The sequence below is a fragment of the Poecilia reticulata genome, chromosome 22, assembly GCF_904066995.2.
Source record: "Poecilia reticulata chromosome 22, P_reticulata-male-v2, whole genome shotgun sequence".
Classification (NCBI taxonomy): domain Eukaryota; kingdom Metazoa; phylum Chordata; class Actinopteri; order Cyprinodontiformes; family Poeciliidae; genus Poecilia; species Poecilia reticulata.
The window spans coordinates 27313480-27337578 of NC_088851.1; the positions used below are offsets into that span (position 1 = coordinate 27313480).

Genomic DNA, 24099 nt, shown 5'->3' on the forward strand with positions numbered 1-24099 from the left:
TGCAGATGCACCATTTGCTGCAAATGATCGAGCATTCACTATGGAAATATCAATTTATTTTATGTATTAAGATGCTAATATGCTAATAATCCCATAAAGAAGCAAACACTTTTATTTATAATTATATGATGATTATATGTGTATTATATGTGCATGTGTGTATGTACATATAAATTAACTGATTTAATCTTGTAATAATCACCATATTTATGTTCATGTTGTGTATTTCTGACATTGTTTGCACTGTTTTGGAGCTGGCTTTATCACAGTATGAAATGGTAATTCCACTGCCACCTTGTCTGAACACCCAATTTGGAACCATTGCATATGGAAGGCCATGAAGGATCCACCGGGCTCATCCTTCAAATCTGGGGAAAAGGACCCATGTGGTGGCTGCATTTGGAGGAGTCTTTGAATTCAGACCATGCTATGTGTTGTCATGCTATGATGCAATCGGCTAACAAACCTGGCTTTCAAAGGATGCAGCCCCTGCTTTTAAAAATAAACATGTTTTGGTTCCTTAGAGTTATCAGAAGTAAGTTGCCTCTACATAACCACCCAAACAGGTAAGCAATCAAAACTTTTATTATTTTACAAAATGAATGTTCAAGAATGCCCTTCTTAGACATGCATGCCTTTTAAATAATATAATGCAGAGCTTCACTTACATGTTGTTGGGAATGGAAATCCTGATCGATGAATCATAATTTGTATTGACACACGGAGCATAAAATCAGCCAAGAAAAGCATTCAGACTTTACTTATTTTATTCACTTTTGACTCTTTCTCGACCTGGTAAAGCGTCTCAACATTCCCCCTGTTGGGCTCTAAAAGAGCCCAAAAAAGGGAAGACAAACCCTAGAGTAGACACTGTCCCTTCCGGAAAACATCCCCCGAGGCTTTTGCAGATGTTGATATATATAGCTTCATTTCAAGTATTGATGTTGTCTTTCATTCATTTCATTTCATTTTATGTCAATTTTGGGGGTAAAAACGGACAGGGCACCCCGAGGCCTCTTAGGCGGTGGATCGCAATCACAATGTCCCCCTTACAAGCTAATAAAGAACATGTAAAGAAAGAAAATTGTTAAAGGATATTAGAGTGTTAATTTGGAGGAACATAGGTCAACCCACCATGGCATGACTGTTTTTTTTTTGTGATGGGAGAAAATATTTTTTTGCAGTTTTGTCAGAGCTTCGTCATCTTCAATTACACATCAATCTTAATTTTGGACCGTAAATTATTTCATTTTGATTATTTATTTAAAAACCAGATTTGTTTGTTTTTGGTTGGTATTAGCTCAGGTCAACACTATGCCATAGAAGGTTAAAGAACTGTAGAAAAGCAAAATCCGAAATGTTTTCTGTTTTTCTTTAGTAATAAAAGTTAAAAAGAGATGAATTTAAATTTAATGACACATGAAATGGTTAAAAGTGATATGAGGGAATTGTTAGAATGCACTGCAATGCAAATTGAATGAAGGGTCAGGACAGTATTTCAAACTTAATAAATGCCAAAAGATAAAGTTTGGGCTAATATTTTCAAATGAAAAAGATGTAAATGAGTAAGAGTTACTACAATGCAAAATCATAAAGTGTTGGGTAACATGCAAAAAGTCAATAAAATGTTAGATTAATATATGTTTTAAAATTTAAGAACTAAAACAGGAACCAAATTTAATAAAAGGTAAAATGAATAAAAGGTAGATATTACTGAAACGTTAATAAAATGTAAAATTAGAAATGTTAAGATACTATCCTTTAATGTCAATGAAGCAATAAGGAATAATGCGTAAAGCGATCTAGTAGTACGTTGATAAACCAAACTTATTTTAAATTTAAGATAATATTTAAAGTTAATGAACTACAGAAGGATGCAATGTTAAATGAAATTAAATGGTAAAAAAGAAAAATGACAACGAAAGGCACAGAACATACAACTAACACTAAACAGAACAATAAACAGGATCCAGGCAGCACAGTCAAAATAAACTGGTATGAATGAACTATGATGAGGAAACAAGTAAAAATGCTTTCTAAGTAAAATGTAATAATAGTAATAAAGTTTAATCATATCAGTCTCTCTATAGCGAGACCTATCAACGTCAAATCAGTTTCTGCGTGTGTCCAGATGTTGAGCCGGCGCAGCTCGATGGGAAACCCTGACCGGCCAGCGAGGCTTCAGTGTAAACTGGCCCACCAATCGTGGAAGGCGCCACAGTCTCACATCCCGGCACACCCAGAAAGGATTGGACTTCATTCTGCAACACAAAAAACACAACAAAAAGGGAAATCGATGGATTATATAAAGAAAATTAAAGTGAAAGAAAGCATCTATTTTTGTCACTAGATACTAGTACTAATACTGATTATACTAGTCCTGCCCTTAAACTCTGGAACGCTGGAGCTCCACGGTCGTCTTTTGGTTCTGGGAAACCATCTGATAGGCAGGTGGGGTTCTATTGGTACCACTGCTCTTCTCTATGTTGGAAGTGATGCACTGAACAGCCAAGGACCTCAGGCAGGGAGCAGCAGCATCCACAGGTGATGAGGAGAGCAAGGAGGACGATTCTTTCAGATTGTGCATCATCATGTTTTTTCTTTCTTCTCTTTTTTTTTAAAAGGCTGCTCCTTGCAGCTGAAGATCAGGTAGTTCTTTTAAAATATATATACTAAGCCAATAGAGCATCAATAAATCAATGACATTTGTTATTTAAGTTCTCCTCTTAATAATAGTTAAAGAAATGCTTAAATTAAGTAACATATTTTAACCTTCAAAAATAGCTTTGCTTGTTTTAAGTGTTGGATATTCACAGGATCAGACAAAATCAAAAACCAAACAAAAAGTCATGTAAAGATCAGATTATAAAATGAATGTGCAAAACTGCCCACAGTCATGTTTTATCAAAGAAATATCATTTGAAATGTATATGAATTATCCCTAATAGAAACTTTACCAGAAAATTTAAACCATACATAAATGTTTTGCTTTTGTTATTTTAATCAAGTTCAATCAAATAGTCCTAATTTAATAAGAAGTAACCTGCTATACTAAAGGCTTGTAACATATTGTCAATAATGTGAAAAGTTAATGATACGTGTTAATTTAACACGTATCACGTGCTAAATTAATGAATATATTACACGTACCTTTGTAATATATTCCATTCATGTCATAAAAGATAACCCTGTTTTGTCTCAAACCAAAAACTGTAAATTATGATTATGAGAAATGTTTAGACATTTTAGACAGACCTTGAATCAATAGTTACATATTGCACTAGATCTTTATCTTAATTCTGTCAATCTGTTTGACCCGCTTTAAGCAGTTCCATAATTGCTCATTTGTAAATCCCAATTTAGACCAATTTACTTTGAATCTTCGTATTTTTCTTCTCATTTTAAAACCTCATCTAATTAACCTGTTTTTTGTTTTTTTTTTGCTTGTTTTTTTTTTTACAAGAATAAAGTTAACCCTGTCACTCCATATTAAAGTGACTTTATGGTTTTAAATCCCAAAAGTTCAACACTTTTACCTTTTGAAAAATTGGTTCTTTCGAAACCCTTCTATAAAATATTTATTTAACTGAATTACCCTCTTTTGTAGTGTTTATCATATTTATCAATGTTTTTGGCAGTTTTGGGGAGAAATTTGATACAACTAGATTTATTAAATTATATAATTTTCAGGTTAGACCTTTCTGCATGACTTGGTTAAACAAATTATTTTGAATTATAGCCAGAGAGAAGCAAACAATTTATTCCCTGTTTTAAACAACTCTATTTTGTAGAAATCTATTTGACACATGACATCATTGTTAATTTTAATGTATTCAATTCAGAATATTCAGTATTACTTTGGAAACTCATTCGAATAGTTAAAACATTTGTGAATTTTGATTTAACCTCTTATATTTTGCTGAAGCCCAAAACTGAAACATTTCTCAATAGATCAGATTAACTCACAATTTGTAGATTAGATTCATTCCATGCATCTCCCCCTGTTTCTGTATTGAAACACTGTTTAATGTTTCGGTACAGAAACTCCTAAGAAACCCACTCAAATCATTTAGCCCACATTTCTTTCATTGCTAACTATAACAGTTGGGTTTAATTTAAACAGGGTGTTTACACCTCAGTGAAAGAATTGAATATTTGATTGACAATATGTGCAGTAAACCCATCATTTGGTTCAGTAATTTTCTGAAGAGTAATTTTCCTAAGATTTGAAATGGATTCAAATAAACTTAAATCAAAACTTGAAATACTAGTCCTCATATTTGTAGCCACTGTAATTTGAGCCAAATAGATTTTAGACTATCTTTTTTGTATTTGAAGTGTGGCTGGTTGTGCTTTTGTAAATCAGGAAATTAACATTTTTTACCGTACTTTTATCCTTTTTCAATCGTTGTCATGCTGGAGGAGAAAAACACATTAGCCAGATGTTGGACAATCAGAGTTATAATCATTCAGGCAAACAAAATATTTCTGTAACCTGCAGAGAGTCCTAACACTCTGCTGCATCGAGCCTTCACTTGTACCGTTAAACTTATCCTGGGGGTCAGATAGAGGTCAGAATGCAAAGACAGTAGACCATGAATGTGCTGTAAATTAAACTAAGGTGAGAAAAAGTGGCATCACACAACTCGAAAATTCAAGAAAAACCATTAAAAACTACCAAGTTTTGTTGGCAGCCATTTTGTCTCCAACCTGTAGACTGAGTGGAATCCCAGGGGCCCCGGAGCCCAGGTCACATGACCAGAGGCGTAGAACCCAGGACCAACCATGGCAACAGACAAGCAGGACCGCCTCTGAGTCTCAGGATGACTTTACATGTGATGTTCCATTTGCCCCATCAGAAGCTGTTCAGGGCAGCATTCAGTCCCGCTGTGCAGAAAAATCTGGACAAAGTGTGTCCCCCCTTGAGAGCGAGGGGGAGACGGAGAGATACAGACTGTCATTGTTTTCAAACCTCCGTCTCACGTCGGGCAGAATCCGGTGGTCTTTTCTGCCATAGGAGACGCTCATAAATCACGCCTGGGTCTCGTCCTGTAGCCAGGTGTGTCCTCGGAGATCACAGTCAAACATCCAATGCGAGATCCTGCAAGCTGCAATTCGTCCTCATGTGACAACAGGAAAAATCCAACCTCACTGACCTCTGTAGAAGCTGTAGGAATCGTCCAATAGGTCTTTGCCCTCAAACAGCAGTCCAGCAGAAGATGGTACAATTCATAGGTGTAGAAAGTGCAAATGTCCAAGTCGGCGTGGCTAAGAACAGCAGAGGGCTGATGCCTTTTCTCCTCGCATGGCCCTGAACCCGCAAAACCCGGCCCCCATGGTCCCCGTCAGACCACAGGAAGCAGAACTGCTAGAGTAAAAACAAAGTAAATTAAGAAAATAAAAGTGTGTGCCCCCTTTTGCTCACATAATTATAAATTAACTGTCTTTTCTGTAGCTTGTGATGTAGAGTTGCCTCTTTTTTGTTTCTTTTCTTTTGTTTCAGCCAGGCTCAGGGTCACTGGAGCGGCTCAGATAACGTCCACTGCCTCAGTCTGAGCTCAAAAGATAAAATAGAAATGCATTAAGATGATTCACCCTCAGATGTTTCAGAATTAACCGGTTGTAGACCCAACTCCTTTCAAAAATCAAACTAAGAAATTATTAAACATTTTGACAAAATTTAGTATTTCCAGCTTCATACACTTTTCATCTATTGGTTATTCAAATGCATATGTAAAATAATTAATTCAATATTGTACAATTTTACACAAAAGCATCCTTGTGATATTGCCACACTTTAAGACAACCAGTTAAATTTCCTTAATAATTTAGGTCAAAAGAAAACTGTAATCAGTTATTCTTTATTCCATTAATGAAAATATTACCATTATCCTGATATTTTTCAAAACTGCTGAGTGTTGTATTTATGTATTGTTTTCTTTTTAGAATAAAAAATTGTTCACATTTTGTCAGAATTTTTCTCCATGTCCCCTTTGGGGCTCCGTAGAATTTAAAGTACTTTTAACCAAAATGTTCTCAATGATAACACTTAAATCCAACTGTAACTTTATACAATTAAAATTAGAGGTGATGCAGGAAACCCATCGATCAGAAAATAAACATGGCATAGATATTGATTGAAGCTATTCAATTTTATATAACCAATTGTTAATTTAGTAAGAGCTTCTCTATAACTCTGTATTTCAGTCATGCAGGAAGGCCCAGTATAAGAGTCATTAAATGAACTCACAATATACCAACGTCAAATGAATACATTCATAATTAACCGTATCTTTAAACCGACTAGGAATTAGTCTATTTCTTCTCCACCCCTGTTGATATAATTTAAAAATTTGAAAGCGATTTTTGCATTTACTTTCTCCAAAACAAAAATTTACAGGGTTTCACAAGTTTTCCAAATCATCTATCTAGAATTGAAAGTAGACTATCAGATGTTCTAAATGTAAAGTTTTTATCAGAAATGTTTTATCTTTATTAAGTTTATGTTTATCTTTTACCATTCCCCCTTTGTTTTCGTATGTAAATAGAAACAAACATTCTGACACAACATTTTCTATTGTTCTCAGAAATATTTTTCAGATTCTTTTTCTGTACATATTTCTAAATGTCCAACTGAAACTGTACTGCAAAGGCCAAAAGTTTTATATTTTAAAGAGTTCAGATCAGAATTTGGATTGCTTTCCTAAAAGGCCGTGTCAATGTTTATTTTGAACTGACAAAAGAAAAACTGATCAGATTTTTCTTTTGTGGCAGAGGAGAAAAAAATGTAGACAAATATTATGCAGTACTGTAAGATGTCATTGCGTTTCAATTCAAATGTTCTGTTGGACTTGAATTTATGCATCAATTCAATCAAAATTTAAGGCACACAAGTGTTGTGAGCCCATTGTTGTCCAATCAGTTTGTTTTTACATAATCAATCATATCCACTTTAGAAGTTTCATCATATCCAATTTGTGCCTTTTTACCAAGACATGCATGTGTTTCGAAAGCAGCAGTTAGTTAGTTAGTTAGTTAGTTAGTTAGTTAGTTAGTTAGTTAGTTAGTTAGTAGAATATAAAAACAACAATCATATTAATAAAAATGAAAAGAAATAAAACACGTCAAACTAAATGAAACAGTCTCGTAAAAATGCTATCTGGTTTAAACCAAAGGTGAAATGTTAATACCCCTTTTTAAACAATATAATTTCCCCCTTGAAATGAAGTAACCGAATTATTTAGATTTAGAATCATTAATTGTCTTTGAGACAAGAATATGTTGCAACCAATGTAATTGAATCTAGAGCTGTTTCATAATCACCCTTTGACTCAAACACATACTCATATTTATTTACCAATTCAGTTCCCTCTTATGTATTTTAAGGTGACCAAGTTTCAAATGAAAGAAATCCTGTTTTTGATAAGATAATAAGAGAGAAAATATTGTTTAGTCCATGATAAAGTTCAAGTTGCTATAAACCTCAATTTTTCAAGTTTCATTAAGTTAAATTTAAACCCCTCTACAGCTAAGCTGAGTTTCAACAACTTTAATACATTAGAAGTCACTTTATTTTGTTTATAATTTTAGAGGTTTTGTAATTTCATTCATCTTTCATATAGTTAATTTTACCCCATGTGAAAATAGTGAATTGTGCCAGATTAGTTTAGTTCCAATCAGTTTTCCCTTAGCGTCATTTATTCCTTCCAGCCAGTATCACCCGAAGGCCGTCTGTTTAACAGGTCGCCTCCTTTCATCTGCACCAGGTATTCTATCCTTTTTATTTTGTTTTTCTATTTTTCCCTTATTTTGATATTCATCATGCTCTGCCAAATAAGTTATTAATGCTTCTATTTGCTCTCATTGTGTAATCTATGACCTGATGCCCCACTTTGGATCGTTTTTTTTCCTTTTCAAGTTCACCCTCCATCTGTTTAGGCTCAAAATTTAGGATCAAAAATCACTTCTTCTCTCTTTTCTCTTTTTTTTTTTGCAGTTTCGCTCGCACGGCGGCGAGGAAATCAAACACAGCAGAAAATCAAACCCAGCAGACAAAATCAAAAACCTCCCACAAATTATAATTTCCCAATGTTGACCATGGTTTTAAAACACATTGCAATAAACAGAAAAGAGTACATTTAAACACATAACGTCTGCTCAGCGGCAGAAGTTTACACACACAGCTGACAGATACACAGAAATGGATCCATGCATTTCAGCTCCTATTTTTGTCCTATTAACTCTTATTACTCTACAGAGGATCAGATCGCGATCAACCTTATCTCATTCTTATCCTATGGTGGACCCTCTCAACACTTTTGTGTTTCTTGAGTGTGTCTCAGATTGGCTAACGCGTTCTTTTCCGAGGGCAATACTCCCCGAGGATAAAACCGACAAAACCTAGCCTTAACCTTTCCCGCGTCCAGGAACAGCTGGGGACGGCCAGTTCCCACTGCAAGCCAATCAACCTTAACACCTAAATCTTCACACCTAAAAACTACTTTATTTCTTCACACCTAAAAACTACTTTATTTCTTCACACCTAAAAACTACTTTATTTCTTCACACCTAAAAACTACTTAGTTTCTTCACACCTAAATCTACTTATTCTTGTCTATACTCCTATGAACAGTTAAACATGTAAATGCAATTTGAACAGAAATGTATGAAATTTATACAGACCTGGGAAACAGTACAATGGTGTATATTAAGGAACAAGTGTCCTTACCTTTCATGTGGGCCCCACACCAGAGTACTGTTCCGGAAAGCCTGCGCCTGAACGGCCAGTCCAATCTCCGCTCATGTGTCAACACAAAACCATCCTCTGCTACCAACTGTTGGGAATGGAAATCCCGATCGATGAATCATAATTTGTATTGACACACGGAGCATAAAATCAGCCAAGAAAAGCATTCAAACTTTACTTATTTTATTCACTTTCAGCGCTGAAAGGAGACGCTTTTACCATTACATCCGAGAAGAGTTTCTAAAAAAGTCTGTAGCGTCTGAGGAGAAAGAGGAGGGCAGCTGATTATATGGACTGAAGACCCTCCCTGAAATCACACCATGTCTCTGTGGCCTGAGAAAACGTTTCTTTTTTGTGAGAAATGGACCTTGGTGTCTAACAGAATCAAACATGTAACTTTTTACTATGGGCCTTTGTCTACCAGCGTATGACTCTTTCTCAACCTGGTAAAGCGTCTCAACAATGTTTTATTGTGAAGTGTATTACCTAAGTTGTAAAAAATGTAAAAGATGATGATATGTAAAAGATGATGATAATCAAAAGACCAGAGGAAAATAAGATAATTTAAATGAAACTCATTTCATGATTTATAAATCCATGATGTTTCCGAGACATTTCAGCTGAGACCTTCTAGCTATCAGAAGCTGTGATGTTCAACTATAAAACAGGACACGCTGCTGTTTCCATAACTGGTTTAGAAAACATTTTTGTTGTTCTTTACTTCCTGTCTGAGGTTATGATGAAGAGTCAGGTAGTGCTCCTTTATGTCCTGGTCATTATGAGTGAAGGATCAGCCCAAGACCTGAAACCCCGCCAGAGTGTTTTCTTCTCAGGTGAGCGTTTCACCTGGACTCTTTTTTTGGGAGGGGGATTGTCTCAAATAACCAAGGAAACAGAGTTAAAATCAACAGTCCAGTTTATTAAAGCAAAAATAAGTATTGACAATGTATAAAAAGAACAAAAATATAATTAAATGTCCAGACCCTTTCAGAAATATTCACACCAATAAACCTTTCCACATTTTGTCATATTGTAAACACAAACTCAGGAATCCTGAAAAGGGTGGAAATAATACTAGTGTAGTATGAAGATGTTTTCTATCCCCTCATATATCTAAATAAACTAAACTAAATCAGAAGTTTCCTAATTAATAAACTGAGTCCACGAGTGTCAATGTCAAAAACAATAAGAATGGCATACAGTGGGGTGCTGTGGTGACGCAAGGGCAAAAGCACAACCCATGTATTGAGGCCTTAGTGCTCATTCCGGTGTTCGCAGGTTCAATTCCCAGCCTGGTGACATTTGCCATATGTCTTCCCCCTCTCTCATAACCCTCCTATCTGTAAAACTACTTTCAAATAAAAGCCTCTAGAGCCAACAAAACCTTTAAAAAAAAAAGAAAAGCATACAGTAACATCACACTGAGCTAAATATCATGAAAATGCTCTGATTTCAAAAGTAACCTGAGGATGCTGGTTGGATTCTTTCCCTCAGATGTTAACCTGAAGCTGTTTAAGGAGCCTGACTTTAACGGTTTGAGCTCCATGCTGGTCAGAGAAGACATCGGTCTGCTCTTCATCGGAGCCAGAGGAAAGGTCATCACGCTCAGTTTGGATAACATCACCAAGAAGACCAGCGAGGTAGGAACTGGGCTTGGGTGGTGAAACTTTAATGAAAGTACACATTGAAGTTGTACACATCCTGGAATTACACAGTCAATAATTTGGAATTACACTGTCAATAATTAACAGTAAGAATTTGGGTTACTTAGCTTGTCATGGTGGTCGTGGAACTGTGGACCAGCTCTACAGCCTCAGCAGGGTCCTGGAGGGTTCTGGGAGTTTGCCCAACCGGTCTACATGTGTTTTGTGGACTTGGAGAAGGCATTGGGGTACCAGGCCATTGATACGGGCTGTCAGGTCCCTGTATGACCGGTGTCAGAGTCTGGTCCGCATTGCCGGCAGTAAGTCGGGCTCGTTTCCAGTGAGAGTTGGACTCCGCCAAGGCTGCCCTTTGTCACCGATTCTGTTCATTACCTTCATGGACAGAATCTCTGACCAGCCGAGGTGTTGAGGTGATCCGTTTTGGTGGCCTTAGTATCGCATCTCTGCTTTTTGCAGATGATGTGGTCCTGTTGGCTTCATCAGACCGTGATCTGCAGCTCTCGCTGGAGCGGGTTGTGGCCGAGTGTGAAGCGGCAGGGATAAGGATCAGTGCCTCCAAATCCGAGGCCATGGTCTTGATAAGGGTAGAATGCATTCTCTGTGTCGGAGGGGTGTCCTGCCCCAAGTGGAGGAATTTAAGTATCTCTGGGTTCATGAATGAGGGAAGAAAGAAGCGGGAGATTGACAGGCGGATTGGTGCAGCGTGTGCAGTGAAGCGGACACTGTACCGGTTTGTCATGGTGAAGAGAGAGCTGAGTCAAAAAGCGAAGCTCTCGATTTACCAATCGATCTTCATTCCCACCCTCAAATTTACCCCAACTTATTAGGCCTGAGCAGGAAAGCGCTGCAAAGGCCTATTGCAACCATGGGATTTCTTATTTTTCAGACAAACTATGCATGCCTTTTTGGAGGCTTTAACATCAGAAACTCACCAAAGTTCATCCAAAATTGTCCTCTAGCTAAAATCTTTGGATTCCAGTGGAATTGCTCTACAGCGCCCCCTAATGTGAGCTAGAACCAACCGTAGAGATCTGAAATTTGGTACGTATGTAGATCCCCCCCCAAATAAAGAAAAAAATGTCTTGGAGGTACCCCCTATAACACAGGCGTCAAACTCCAATAATGGAGGGTCGCTGCCCTGCAACTTTTAGATGTGCCTCTGCTGCACCACTTGAATAGAGTAATTAGGTCATTAGCAAGGCGCTTGAGAACTGATCTACACAAGAAAGAGGTAATTAACCCGTTTCATTCAGTGTTTTGTACCTGTGGCACATCTAAAAACTGCAGGACAGCCAAGGACTGGAGTTTGATACCCCTGCACTAGAATTTAGAGGGAGGCAGCCATTTTGAGTCGAAGGGAAACTTTGGCTTTTTTAACTTTTACACATCTCGAATTTTAACAAACTCCTAGGGATTTTGCCCTATTGGCTTAATTTGTGGTCGAGATGCAGTTATTAGGTGAGACTTTAAAAGTTATCAAAAAAATTTAGTTTTCATATTAGTTCAGGGGGCATGGCCGAGCGGCAAACTTAGCATATTTGCCAAAGCAAACGAAACACTATAACTTTCAACTTGGCGTAAGTGATCCTGATTTGATGCATGATGAAACTGTCAACATAGTCTGACGTCATATACGCCCCGCCCCCTCAGAAGAACAAGTGACTCTTTTTTCTTGGAAAGTTCCTTCTCTGATTCCCTTGACCCAATGAAGTCAGTCAGCAAAGTCTTGAAGCATTGAAGGTCAAAAGTTATCAAAGGATGTTTTGTACATCAAAGCATGTGGGCGTGACCAAGCCTCAAATTTGACCATTCGCCATCAAACATCAAGGTGGAATAACTTCCCCATATATGCTCTCAGTTCCATCTAACTTCATTTGCATCATCACGGACCAGAGCTCATCACACTCACATGACCATTTACTGACATCACCTTAGCCCCGCCCCCTTTTGACCTGTTTTCCTACAATCTTTTTTCTTTTACTCTGTGGTTCATGCAGATTTCAAACTGTGATAAATAGAAATAGAACAACTTGATGGTAAATCCTTCTTTCAACACTGTCTGCTAGCAGCAGCATTTGGGCATGACTGAAAGGCAAATTCTAATCCCTCGCTGTTTGCAAACTGTTGTCTCTAAATCATACATGATTCATCCTATTTGCACTAAACTTGTTGGGATTGACCTTTGCTAACTTCTAAAGCAGTGGTCCCCACTGACTACGGCCCGCGGGTCGGATCCGGCCCGCCTCCAAATTTGGTCCGGCCCCCTGAACAATACCAGAGAGCATTCAGATTTTTTTTCACATATTGTATTTTCCGGTTTATATGTGGATTTTTCTTCAACCACCAGGGGGCTCATTAGCAGGAAGTATGTCCTGTAAACTGTGGGTGTTTTGTTTTGCATCTGTTGGACTTTTAGAGAACTGCTTTACTTATATGTTATTTAATCAGTACGGTTGTTTGCTAGCGGTAGAGCAGATGAACACACGAAGCAGTGCCTGTAAGTAGCAACGTTTACTTCAAAACGAGCCTTTATGTTAACATATAAGGAATTCATATGTTAAAGTTACTTTCCCTCAATGGAATATATACTAGTCAGTCCCAGTGACAGTTTCACTAACGGTTTTTGCCCATGTGCTTTCTGGGTAAAAATCAATTGAGAAACGCGCACCCCGTGGAGCTCCTGTGGCTACCATAACGCTGAGCTGCGAGGGCCTCTAACTCTACTTGCACCTTTTATTTTTCTTCCTATTGTTTTTTGCCTGTCAAATTTTATTGTGTATCTTTATAAAATGCGCACCTTAGGAGAGATATTCCAGTAACACTTTACTTGACGGGGTGTGAATAAATCTGACATGAGCCTGTCATGAACATGAGTAGGTCTGCATGAATATTTATGACTGTTGTCATAAAGTGTCATTCGGTAAATCATGACACTTTTAATACAAATTGGACATTATTCAAAATGTTTTTCTAATGACAACTTGACATTAACCAAAAATCATCATATGTCATAAATATGTCATAATAGTAGTCATAATAATGCCATTAAGTGTTATTACACTGTCAAAAGCTTTAACAAAACAGTAATTAATATTTCCCCCTACCTGAAGTAAAGCAGAACAAGTAGGACCAACAATAAAGATTTCATTAAGCTTTATTACACTGTCAAATTATTTAATAACAGAGTCTTTAATTCCTCTCACATCAAGTGGAACAAGTAGCACCAGTTATGAAGGTGTCATTAAGTGACACCTTCATTAATATCATGTAGTTAATATCATCTCTTACCTCGGGTAAAGTGAAACAAGTAGCAGCAGTTATAAAGATGTCATTAAGTGTCATTATAGTGTGAAGTGCTATATTGGCTTAAGAAGTTTATTAATAAATAAATAGATTAAACACCAGTTTTACATTTGACAACATTTAGTTGTCTAAGACATAACTTGTTAACTCAGCTGGTGGAAGTTGATTCCTGCTCCCCTTCCCCACTTACCTGTCTCCTCACACCCCCTTCACCTGGAGAAAATAGTAACACAAAAATTACTTACCTAATTTTCTTGGGGAATATTTCATCTGCTTCTTTCTCTTTGGTCAAACCGGATCTTCTTTTTCTGGTGGCTGGTCCTCATTGTCATCCTCCACACTGGTAGCATGTCTTCATTAGCCAACTTTGCCCCCCCACCCCCCCACCATGTGTACTTAGGCTAAGATGGGTTTTCATGTGGCTAAAGTTGCCAAAGCAAAGAACACAAGCACTGTGTCAGATGAAGGATAACTTTGACTAACATATTAGCTTTTATTTTTGTTAGATTAAAATTGGAGGGAAAAAAACAATTTGCCTGTATTTAAAATGTTTAATATTAATGTCCAAGGTTACAGTAATGGAGTTTAATAACTTTAGCTAACATTAACTTACCACAAGGTAGGAATGGCTTGAATTGCTCATAGCTAACATTACAGAGAAAGAGAACATAGTCAATGTTATTTTCTCAAAGAAAAAGTAAAGTTAATAAGACACATACCTCATATGTATTAGCTGTCAAACTTCAGCTTCTTTTTAAACAGGAGGTCTGGCCATTAGAACCATAGACATGAATACGTAGACGCCTCACTGAGCGCTGAGTCCTAAGTAAAAGTGTCCGCCATCTTGTATGTGGCAGCAGAGCGATCGGAGCTCCTTAAGTCCTTTGCTGTGTGTTTCAACCATTTTACGAAACAAACTGGATTCATTCTCATTACCTTTCACAGGTAAGGATGAAAGATCAGTTACTTGACTTTGCAGCCAGAAATTCGCTTCTAAACAACCGAGAAATATTTCCTGTGTAGCTAAATTGTCCTGAAGTAACCGCTGATTGTTAGCGTAGCAGCTAACATTTTCATACTGTTTTCTAATGAGAGAGAGTGATGAAAAACCCCTGTTAGAGGAGATGTTCATTAAAAACCAGTGGATTTAATGAGGAATGATCAGTCAGGATCAGAGCTGGAGCTGCTGGTCTTCAGTCTGTTTCCAGCTCAGCTTCACCATGTCGGTATTTAGCTATGAAGATGCTACGAGTCAGAGCCCAACATGCTGAAAATGTCTTTTTCTGATTGTGAAAGAAACATATATGTATTTTCTCTTACACTTTTGGATAATTTCTCTTTTATTCTTGGCTTTAGCCTGTGAACCAGGACATCTCAGAAGTCATTGGAGTTCTCCCAGTGTGACCAGCAGACTGAAGCCTGTGGCCAGTGTTCCCAGTATAATAAATAAATGTTTCATTCTTTCACTTTTTGTTTTAAATATTTCAATCTGAACTATCAGTGTATTAATACAGCTTACGTAATGAAAAAATAATAATTTCCTCTGAATTATTTTCATTCTTTGCTGTCAATAGCAGAGTTGACGTACTGTAATAAATATTTTTTTCTCTGGAAAAAGTAAGAAAAATATGTAGTTTAATGTTTGACGACTGATTTATAAATCAAAAGTTATTTCTCAATGTATAAAAATAAATACAAGAAAATTATTTGTTGTCTTGAAACGTTAAATGTACATTAAATTGTGGAATTATGTAAATATGTTCTTTAATAAACCATTGTAAGAGTGTCTGTTCATCAATGTCATTATAAAAATTATCAGAATAATTTCTATCAAATAAAAACATTGTGCTCTTTATTCAGAAATGCTCCAAAACAATTAAATAATCACATGAAAAGTTAGAAACTCTGTCTTTAGTCATTTCTTTGATTACCAAGTATATTAATGTGTGTGAGAAATTGTGTCAATGGCAGGTATTAACTTAAAATACTTTGTGTAACAGCACTTTCTGAAATTCGGTCCATTTACTTGTTTTAGCTTATGGCAGAGATGCCACATTCAATATGGCGGACGCTGTGACGTATCGCAGCAACGGGCCAACCCTCTCCATGAGGCGTCTACATGTTCTTGTCTATGTTCCCCACAATATGGAAGATTTCTTCTTCACCAACACACTGCATGTCTGTTCGTGCACTGCTGCCTCTCACTGGTGGAGATGGTGTATTACACCACTTTAAACGGCCTTAATGTTTCAAATGCAAAGTTCATAAGTTTTTTGTAGACATCTTGCTGTAAAACTTTAGATCAATTAGAAATTTAAGACTAATTGATCTGAAAAAAATTGCAGAGTGATATTACCAGATATAGCTACATAATTTTTAACATTTAATTTGTAATATTTTTAAAACAAAATTATGACAGATCACAATTTCTTGGTTAATGTCAAGTTGTCATAAGGAAGACATTTTGAATATTGTCAACTTTGTATTAAAAATGTCATGATTTACTGAATGACACTTTATGAAAAGAGTCATAAATATTCATGAAGACTTACTCATGTTCATGACAGGTGTTATGTTTGTGACAGTGTCATGTCATTATTATTCACACCCCGTCAATTAAAGTGTTACCGGTATTCCTCTTTTTATATTCATACTTCATAAAGGAATTTAACAAACATATTCCCATAAACATGTTGACTTCCTGGTTTGTTTTCTGTCAGATTAACTGGACGGCGACCTCTGAAGAAAAATCCCTGTGTGTGAATAAAGGCAGGAGCATCGAGGTACACTGCAGCACATTAAAATAAGAAAATGTCGTATGTTCTCCCTCATCTTAAAATAGTCTGTAATAGCTGTTCTTCTAACAGGAATGTGACAACTACATCAGGATGATGCACACTCTGGATGATGGCAGAATTCTGGTTTGTGGAACCAAAGCATTTGATCCGACCTGCACACACCTGGTACGTTCCTCCCATACCTAAGGCCGGGTTGATGTTCTGTAGTACCAGAACCATCGGCCGGGCATTTGCTGTGTAGGAGGAATTAGAAGTATAATTTCTAAATTATTATAACTATTGAATATTTTTTCAGATCTTTGAAGAAGGAAATGTGACTATGGAAGACAGTTTCCAGAATGGCAGGGGGAAAGCTCCTTTTGACCCCAACCAAAACTTTGCCTCCATGATGAATGGTTGGTACAGTGATTTTTATCCCTATGCTTAAATATGGTAGCAGAATGGTGGGAATCAGAGAGGAAATCTCTGCCAACTAGGTTGCTCAAAGAGTTTGGTTTGTTTGACAGTTTGGTGTGAAAATGAATTGCATCAGCTGATGGTCATAAAAAATGTGGCAGTTTTGGTCTGCAGTCCAACTGAGTTTACCAGGCTATCAGGTGGGGGAAAAGCCTTACTGTGTCCAACTTCTCCAGTGATGGAGATTCCTTGTTCGCCAAGACAGGAAGTCTTTTTGTCTTCAGGAGGTCATGACAGCATAATGCTGGATTTATGTGAAGGTTTTCGCTTTTAGGGTTTTAGACTTTTAATCATCTGATAAACAGCCTGTTAGAGTTTAATTCCTTTTGACTCTTGCTCACATTTTGAAGCTGTATCTAAACATGGGTCATACTATCCAGAACAAGATTTGTGATTTCAGTGGATCCCACTCATACTGAAGGAATATTTTTGTAATGATTTGCTTCAGAAATTGTGAAACCTTTCCTCTGTTCTCAACAGGAGACAAGTTATATACTGCTGGTTCTATAAACTTCCTGGGATCAATAATGTCTTTCCAAAGACATGGGAAGGATTACATGGCGACTGAACCATTTTGGTCTTGGCTCAATGGTGAGGTGGCTGCTTGACACAGTTAAAGGTTCTTTAACTTTGAAATCTTTGTGTCAAATCTAACAACAAATTTTAAATGATTTGATATCAGGACCCAACATGATTTCCATAAATTTAGCTGAAATCAGCAAACATTCATACAACAACGAGGACGACAGCGTGTTCTTGTTCCTCACAGAGCTCGAAACCAATGATCAACGCAGCCAGTTGCGACTGTCAAGAGTTGCACGAGTGTGTAAAGTACGTCTCTAAATGTTAAACTTCCCCTAAAACACCACATGAGTCAGTATTAAAGTCTGACATTTATCCCGATTCAGAGCGACTTGGGAGGTAACAAAACTTTGCAGAAAAGGTGGACTACTTTCCTGAAAGCCCATCTGGACTGCCCGTTTGGAGATGAAGGTTCAGAGTCTTTGGTGCAGGACGTCTTTTTTCTCCAAGATGAAAATAACGTGACTGACAGCATCTTCTACGCAACATTCACCTTGATCCCGTAAGTCAAGTGTCAGGTTTTCAGTACGTAGGTTGTTGAAACGGCTCATTTTCCATAAATCCAAAAACATTAACTTGTTGCCAGAAGACATCTGGATGTCTTTTTTTCAGTTGAAATGTTTCCAGAAGCAGCATAAACTCAAATTGAAGTACAAAAACATGCAAAAGGTGAATTTTACATTATAAGTTTCCTGTAAAGCAGACTGAAACAAACCTGAAGTTATTATTTTTGGATGTAATGAGTAACCATCAAGAGTCAGCATACAGCTTAACTGATGAATGGAAAGTAGAGATCAGGATGAAATCTTGGTATAATGATTGACTCTGACCTGAACCTTCAGAGTCACATAAAGACAGTTACAAAGTTGTCCTTCTATCACCTGAAGAATATTTCCAGGATTAAAGGGCTAATTTTCCAGTAAGATCTAGTAAAACTCATTCATGCATTTGTCTTTAGTGGCATCGATTACTTCAACAGCGTCTTCAGAAGTCTGTCTAAAGAAAGTATCCTCCAGCTGCAGCTGATCCACAACGCTGCTGCTGCTGGCATTCTCACTGAAACCAGGAAAATGGAGCACATAACACCAGTTTTAAAGTCCTACAATGGCTCCCTGTAGCTCAGAGAACAGACTTCAAAATACTGTTGCTATTTTATAAATCACGCAATGGCTTAGCACTAAAATACATTAAAAACTTTACATTGTCGTATCAATCTTCCAGACCTGGTCTGGTCTGCTCAGCACCAGAACCAGAACCAAACATGGAGAAGCAGCATCCAGTTTTTTTATGCTGATTCTTTTTTCTCAGCATTTCTGTTGCAGTTCTACTGCTGTGTTTGGGATCAATGTTCTGTTGATGTTTCAGTTTCATCCACGCTTCAGATGTTGAACATATCGACACATTTGACTTCATAATACTTTGTTGTATAGTGGATCCCCAATTTGGTAATGTGTCATGTAACATTGAACTTCTGTATTTCAGCGTCCAAAACTGCATTTTCTTTTCTTCACCATAAAATTTAGCAGAAGGGCGCGTTGCACGGCGAGTTGCACGGCGAGTTGCACGGCACATGTCTGGATGTTACACATTCAGACCTTTATATGTATTTGTTAAGACATCCCGCAAATTCAGCAGCCAAACAGGAAGGTTGGCTGCTGTTTTAAATATTTCCCACTTGGGAACAATCTGTTTTAGCTCATGCATACCACACCTGCAAGTGAGGGGTGGAATGGAGTAGATGATGGGAGATCTCTAGAGTTCAGGGTAGGTTTCCGTATGAACTGGGTAAGCACCGACATACTTTGTTCTGATGTGGTAGTCTCCCCAGTGCTCCAAGTTAATGTTTTATTGCACCTGGTTGTAACAGGACTTAATTTGCAGGAAGCCATCCAGTTCCTGCAGTCAGTCTGCTGTCTGCGCCTACAAGGTGTCAGACATCCAGCAAGTTTTCAGAGGGAACTTTATGACCTTAACTGATTCTGGCAGCTGGGTGAGGTACTCAGGAACAGTGCCTACACCCTACCCTGGTTCGGTAAGCATGAAACCCAAACTAAGATGGTAGTAAAGAAATGATCCACCTCATGTAATCTTTGATCTGTATTATCAGTGTATTAATGATGAAATGCGAGCCAAAGGTGTGAAGACCTCTCGTGAACTCCCAGACACAAACCTGCTGTTTGTGAAGGATCACCCTCTGATGCACAAAGAGGTGACCCCAATCAATGGGAGGCCCCTGCTGGTCCAGTCTGAAGCCCAGTTCTCCAGAATCGTTGTTGACAAAGTAACCTCTCTGGATGGACAGCAGCACATCATCATGCTTATTGGTAACAGTAAGTAACTGAATCGTACATGATGACTTAACACATCTTGGCGTTGTTGGCAGGATCAGACTAGAGAATGGCTGTATTGACCAATGAACAGGCAAAAACTACATGCAGTTTCACTGTGAATATAAGAGAGATGTGTGTGGGACTGTTTGTATACTTACACTGTAAAACATTTACCAACAATACTTTGATTTAGTTAGCCTGTCATAGAGGAAAAAAAACATATTTTTATTAGGTTGTTCATACAAAAATCTCATCGTTCCAAATTAAATATTTAATTTATAAACTAAATATGTAGCTTGCAAATCAAATCTTTAAGTAGATAGCTAAATATTAAGTTCATGAACTAAATATTTAACTTACCTAAATAAATGGTTCTTAATTAAATATTTTTATGAACAAGCAGAATATTTAGTTAAAACCTAAAAATGTATTTTTGAAATTTAATATTTGTTAAGCAAGCTAAATAAGCTAAATATTTAGCTTGCTAGCTATTTAGGATGCTAATTAAATACTTACTTAGAAAGCTTAATATTTAGTTAACAAGCAAAATATGTATGCCCGAGCTAAATATTTAGTTTGGAAAGTAACTATTTGAATTGGCACTCAATAGTTAGTTTGTAACTGTGACATTTACAAATGAATGAATCAGAGGGTAAAAATTATTTTTAAAATGAACCTCTATTTTCTTTTTCTGACTGGCTAAATAAACCAAAACATTGCTGTTAGTTTGTCGGCTGTTTAATTTTGCATACGTTACCCTGTAGAAGCCAGAGTTAAACTCTGGTTTGGTCCTCTAGACTCTGGTTGGCTGCAGAAGGTGGTGTGGTCTGATGATGATGGAGGGCGAATCATTGAAGAGTTGCAGCTGTTTCAGGATCCTCAGCCCATTCGCTTCCTCCAGCTCTCCTCCAGAAGCGTAGGTTACAGCTACATATGTCTGTAGACTAAATGGACGTGGAGCTAACCTTTGAACTCTGATGATCTGCAGGGTCAGCTGTACAGCGCAACTAGAACTGCTGTTGCTCAGCTCAGTTTGAGGGACTGCAGCCGCTACAAATCCTGTGATGACTGCCTTGTAGCCAGAGATCCATACTGCGGCTGGGACCATCTCAGAGGCCTGTGTGCTGCTGTTGCTGGTGCTTCAAACTCCTCCATGTATGTCGCACTAACTAAGACATGTTCACTGTGTGCTACGTTTATAATCAGAGAATTTCATTTATTTGTGTCAGGTTCCAGAACATCATAGATGGTAATGTTGGAATTTGCCCAAGCTTTAAATGCAAGTATTCGCCACATAAAGCTCTTTACACACATTTGCCTTAGCAAGGAGAGTAGTAGGAGAATTTTTTTATGTCTGTTTTGGCTTCTCCTACAGTGTCAAAGCAGATTACTGACATCTACCTCACAGTTGACGTCGCACAGTTCCTCCCCTGCTCCCCTGATACCAATCTCCCCATCAGCTGGAGCTTCTCTGGTCACATCCTTGAGCCCGGTCCCCGACACATTCTGCTCAGCCAGGGACTCATTTTAACACCTTCCCCCACTGATGAAGGCCTTTACACCTGTGAGACAGTGGAAATAGTTAAAGGCAGAGAGCACAGGAAGGCGGTGATCCAGTATCGTGTTAAAATCGGAAGACAGGGTAACGAGGTGTGTGGAGAGGTGGGTGGAGGTGTGCACTTTGGTACACACCTCCACCCCTACACCTTGATCATCGTTTCATTGGGTGCTCTTGGTGTAATTCACATGTGCAAACACTGGACACAGAAATTTCCAAACCATGTTCGGTGTAGCAACTGTGGGAGTGATCCTGGTACTAATAGAACTATAGCATCCAGGGTGTAAAGAGGGCAAAGTCTACCATTGAAAACAGATTTGTTGTTAAATAAAAGAACAACCCAATTCTGCTAAACTTTGAGCAGCACTCCATGCAACTCGATGCAAAAATAAATGCCTAAAATGATTACAGTCTGGCTATACACTTACTTTATTATCAGTGAATAGACACGACAGTGAATTTGGCAACAAAAATTGTTGCTTGGGTAACACTTTATTTGAAGGGGTGTGAATAAGACTGACATGACAATAGCAGAGTCTCTCTGATTGGTGGATGCTCTGCGTCCAGCAGCAAAAGATTTTCCAGCTCCGGCGTCGGCTGCATTGCGCTTGACGCACATAGAACACTCAAAATGCTCAAAACGTTTCAACCCCACACGCTATATGCATAAAACGTATCCCATAATTCATTGTGGCTCCAAACTGGGCGTTCAGGAAAAGCGGCAATGGCGAAGAAGAGTGGCAAATTATTTTGCTATATTACATTTGAAGTGACACAACATTATTTTTTTTCTGGTGAGAACATAAGTGTGTAAGTCTCGAATATCTGCTTGGTTCATTGATACATCGCCTAGTTGCATATTGCTCTGACGTTTTCTGAGATGTCTGCTCCCGCTGCATTAACATCCAGCTCCCCTCAGCTGTACCAGGAGAGAACGCCGCCCGACTACCAGCACATTGTTAGAAAACCTCCCGCAAGCTTTTCCCAGTGAGTGGAAGTTAAACACCGATATTATTCAGTCAGGTAATATCTAGTTCTAAAATGTTTGGTTTACGAAAGTATTTCATTTATTCCTGAGCAAATTGGTTTGATTGGTGAACGTTAAGTCGTCAAACATAATAAATATTAGTTTAACTGTAATGTCTTATCTGAGGTCTGGAGAGTATCATATTTTAAAATGAATGATAATCAAGCTAATAGATTTCCCTTTTTTACTATGGAACGGCCTTTACTACTAAAAGTAAATAACACAGAAATCAGGAGTAAGACATGGCTAACAAACGAACTTCGACCCCATCGTTTATTTCTTCGCTCTGTGCTTTACACAGTCACGGTTGCTAGCCAACGTGAATTACGCTGCGGTGGGAATGGGGGCAGATGTTGGAGGTTGGACCTGTGTGAATCTGCAGCTTTTATCATTTTCGTCATTTATTTGCAGCCTGCTTCGAAGGACACAGATCATGAATTTGGACACAGCTTTTGTAAACCAGACACACCTGATGCTCAAATAACATTTGGTTTCAACGCAGCCTGCTTTGAAACATTCCTCTGCTCCAGCCCTGCCCTACTTGGTTCATGCACCACTCCACTCATTGTACAGGATGTCAGAAGTGCTTCTACCTGACAAGTACCTGTGAGGTGTGCTCAGAGCGTGTGCCTTCCAACTCGCACCCATCCCATCTTTACCAGGATCTTTAACCACCCCCTGCCTCAGACAGTCATCCCACCCTGCCTAAAATCAACAATAATTCCTGTGCTGAACAAGTCTCCCGTCATCAGTTTGAATGATTAATGTCCGATGGCTCCTGTAAACATGAAGTGCTTTGAGAGTCTAGTTCTGCAGCACATCAAAGACCATATGCCCCAAACTACGACTGACCAGTTCACATGTCATGGACACTACAGAGGATACCATTGCTGTAGCATTGAGCCACCTGGAGCAGCCACAGAGCTATGTCCGGACGCATGAGGAAAAGTCTTTGAATTCAGACAGGCCGTGTTATGATGCAATCGGTCTACAAACCTGGCCTTCAAAGGATGCAGCCCCTGCTTTTAAAAATAAACATGTTTTGGTTCCCGAGTTGTAAGACGTAAGTTGTCTCTACATAACCACTGTTAAAATAAATTTAAATATGCTAGTTTTAAAAATTAACATGTTTTGATTGAAATAGCCCAATTATAGTTTTAAAATTAACTTATTCTGGCCTATTGACCTTTATTTTACCTGTAGTTACAGCAGATCGTTTGCCAAGATCTTTGATCTGCCCTTTGAGTGGGAAAACAAATCAGTAAAAGTTCCAGCTTTTCACACTGATCTGTGAAAGCCATAAAGCAGCAGGAGTTCAGGAGAAGCTCTGCTTCCACCTTATCTAGATAATGGTGACAACTGGTGTTTGATCTTGTGAACAAATTGCAGGGAGTTTCTAACTTTTCAAAAGGGTCAGAGACAGGTTCTGGTTGGATGAGCAAAGATACATCTTATTTGAATAAATTAAAGACAAGAATATAAAACTTTCTACACAAAGTAACAAATTAGATTTGCTCTTGCAATTTCTCCAAAGATGTCTTTGCTTTTTGTCGTTTCCATCTTTTGTCTTTTCCCCTCTCTCTCAGGTAAATTTTGATGTTTGTATGTGATGTGCTTTTCTGGTGATGTATGCAT

The 24099-nt window shown here is 38.0% G+C and overlaps 1 protein-coding gene across 5 annotated transcripts; it reads left to right on the forward strand.

Annotated features, from left to right (window-relative positions):
* The first annotated feature begins 133 nt into the window (after positions 1-133).
* Positions 134-21842, forward strand: LOC103461035 (semaphorin-4E-like). 5 transcript variants are annotated; one of them, XM_081603474.1, is made up of 15 exons: positions 134-566; positions 9480-9579; positions 10241-10386; positions 16434-16496; positions 16581-16676; positions 16807-16906; positions 17448-17558; positions 17650-17798; positions 17876-18051; positions 19431-19581; positions 19657-19879; positions 20677-20795; positions 20868-21034; positions 21109-21158; positions 21255-21842. In XM_081603474.1, exons 2-15 carry the CDS (start codon positions 9483-9485, stop codon positions 21722-21724), a joined length of 2118 nt encoding a protein of 705 aa, XP_081459600.1. In that variant the 5' UTR covers positions 134-566; positions 9480-9482; the 3' UTR covers positions 21725-21842. The 5 variants fall into 5 exon arrangements, with proteins under 5 accessions (XP_081459600.1, XP_081459602.1, XP_081459599.1 ...); XM_081603476.1 differs by lacking the exon at positions 9480-9579 and having other exon boundaries at positions 136-566; XM_081603473.1 differs by lacking the exon at positions 134-566 and having other exon boundaries at positions 9190-9579; positions 19657-19873.
* Positions 21843-24099: the final 2257 nt, after the last annotated feature.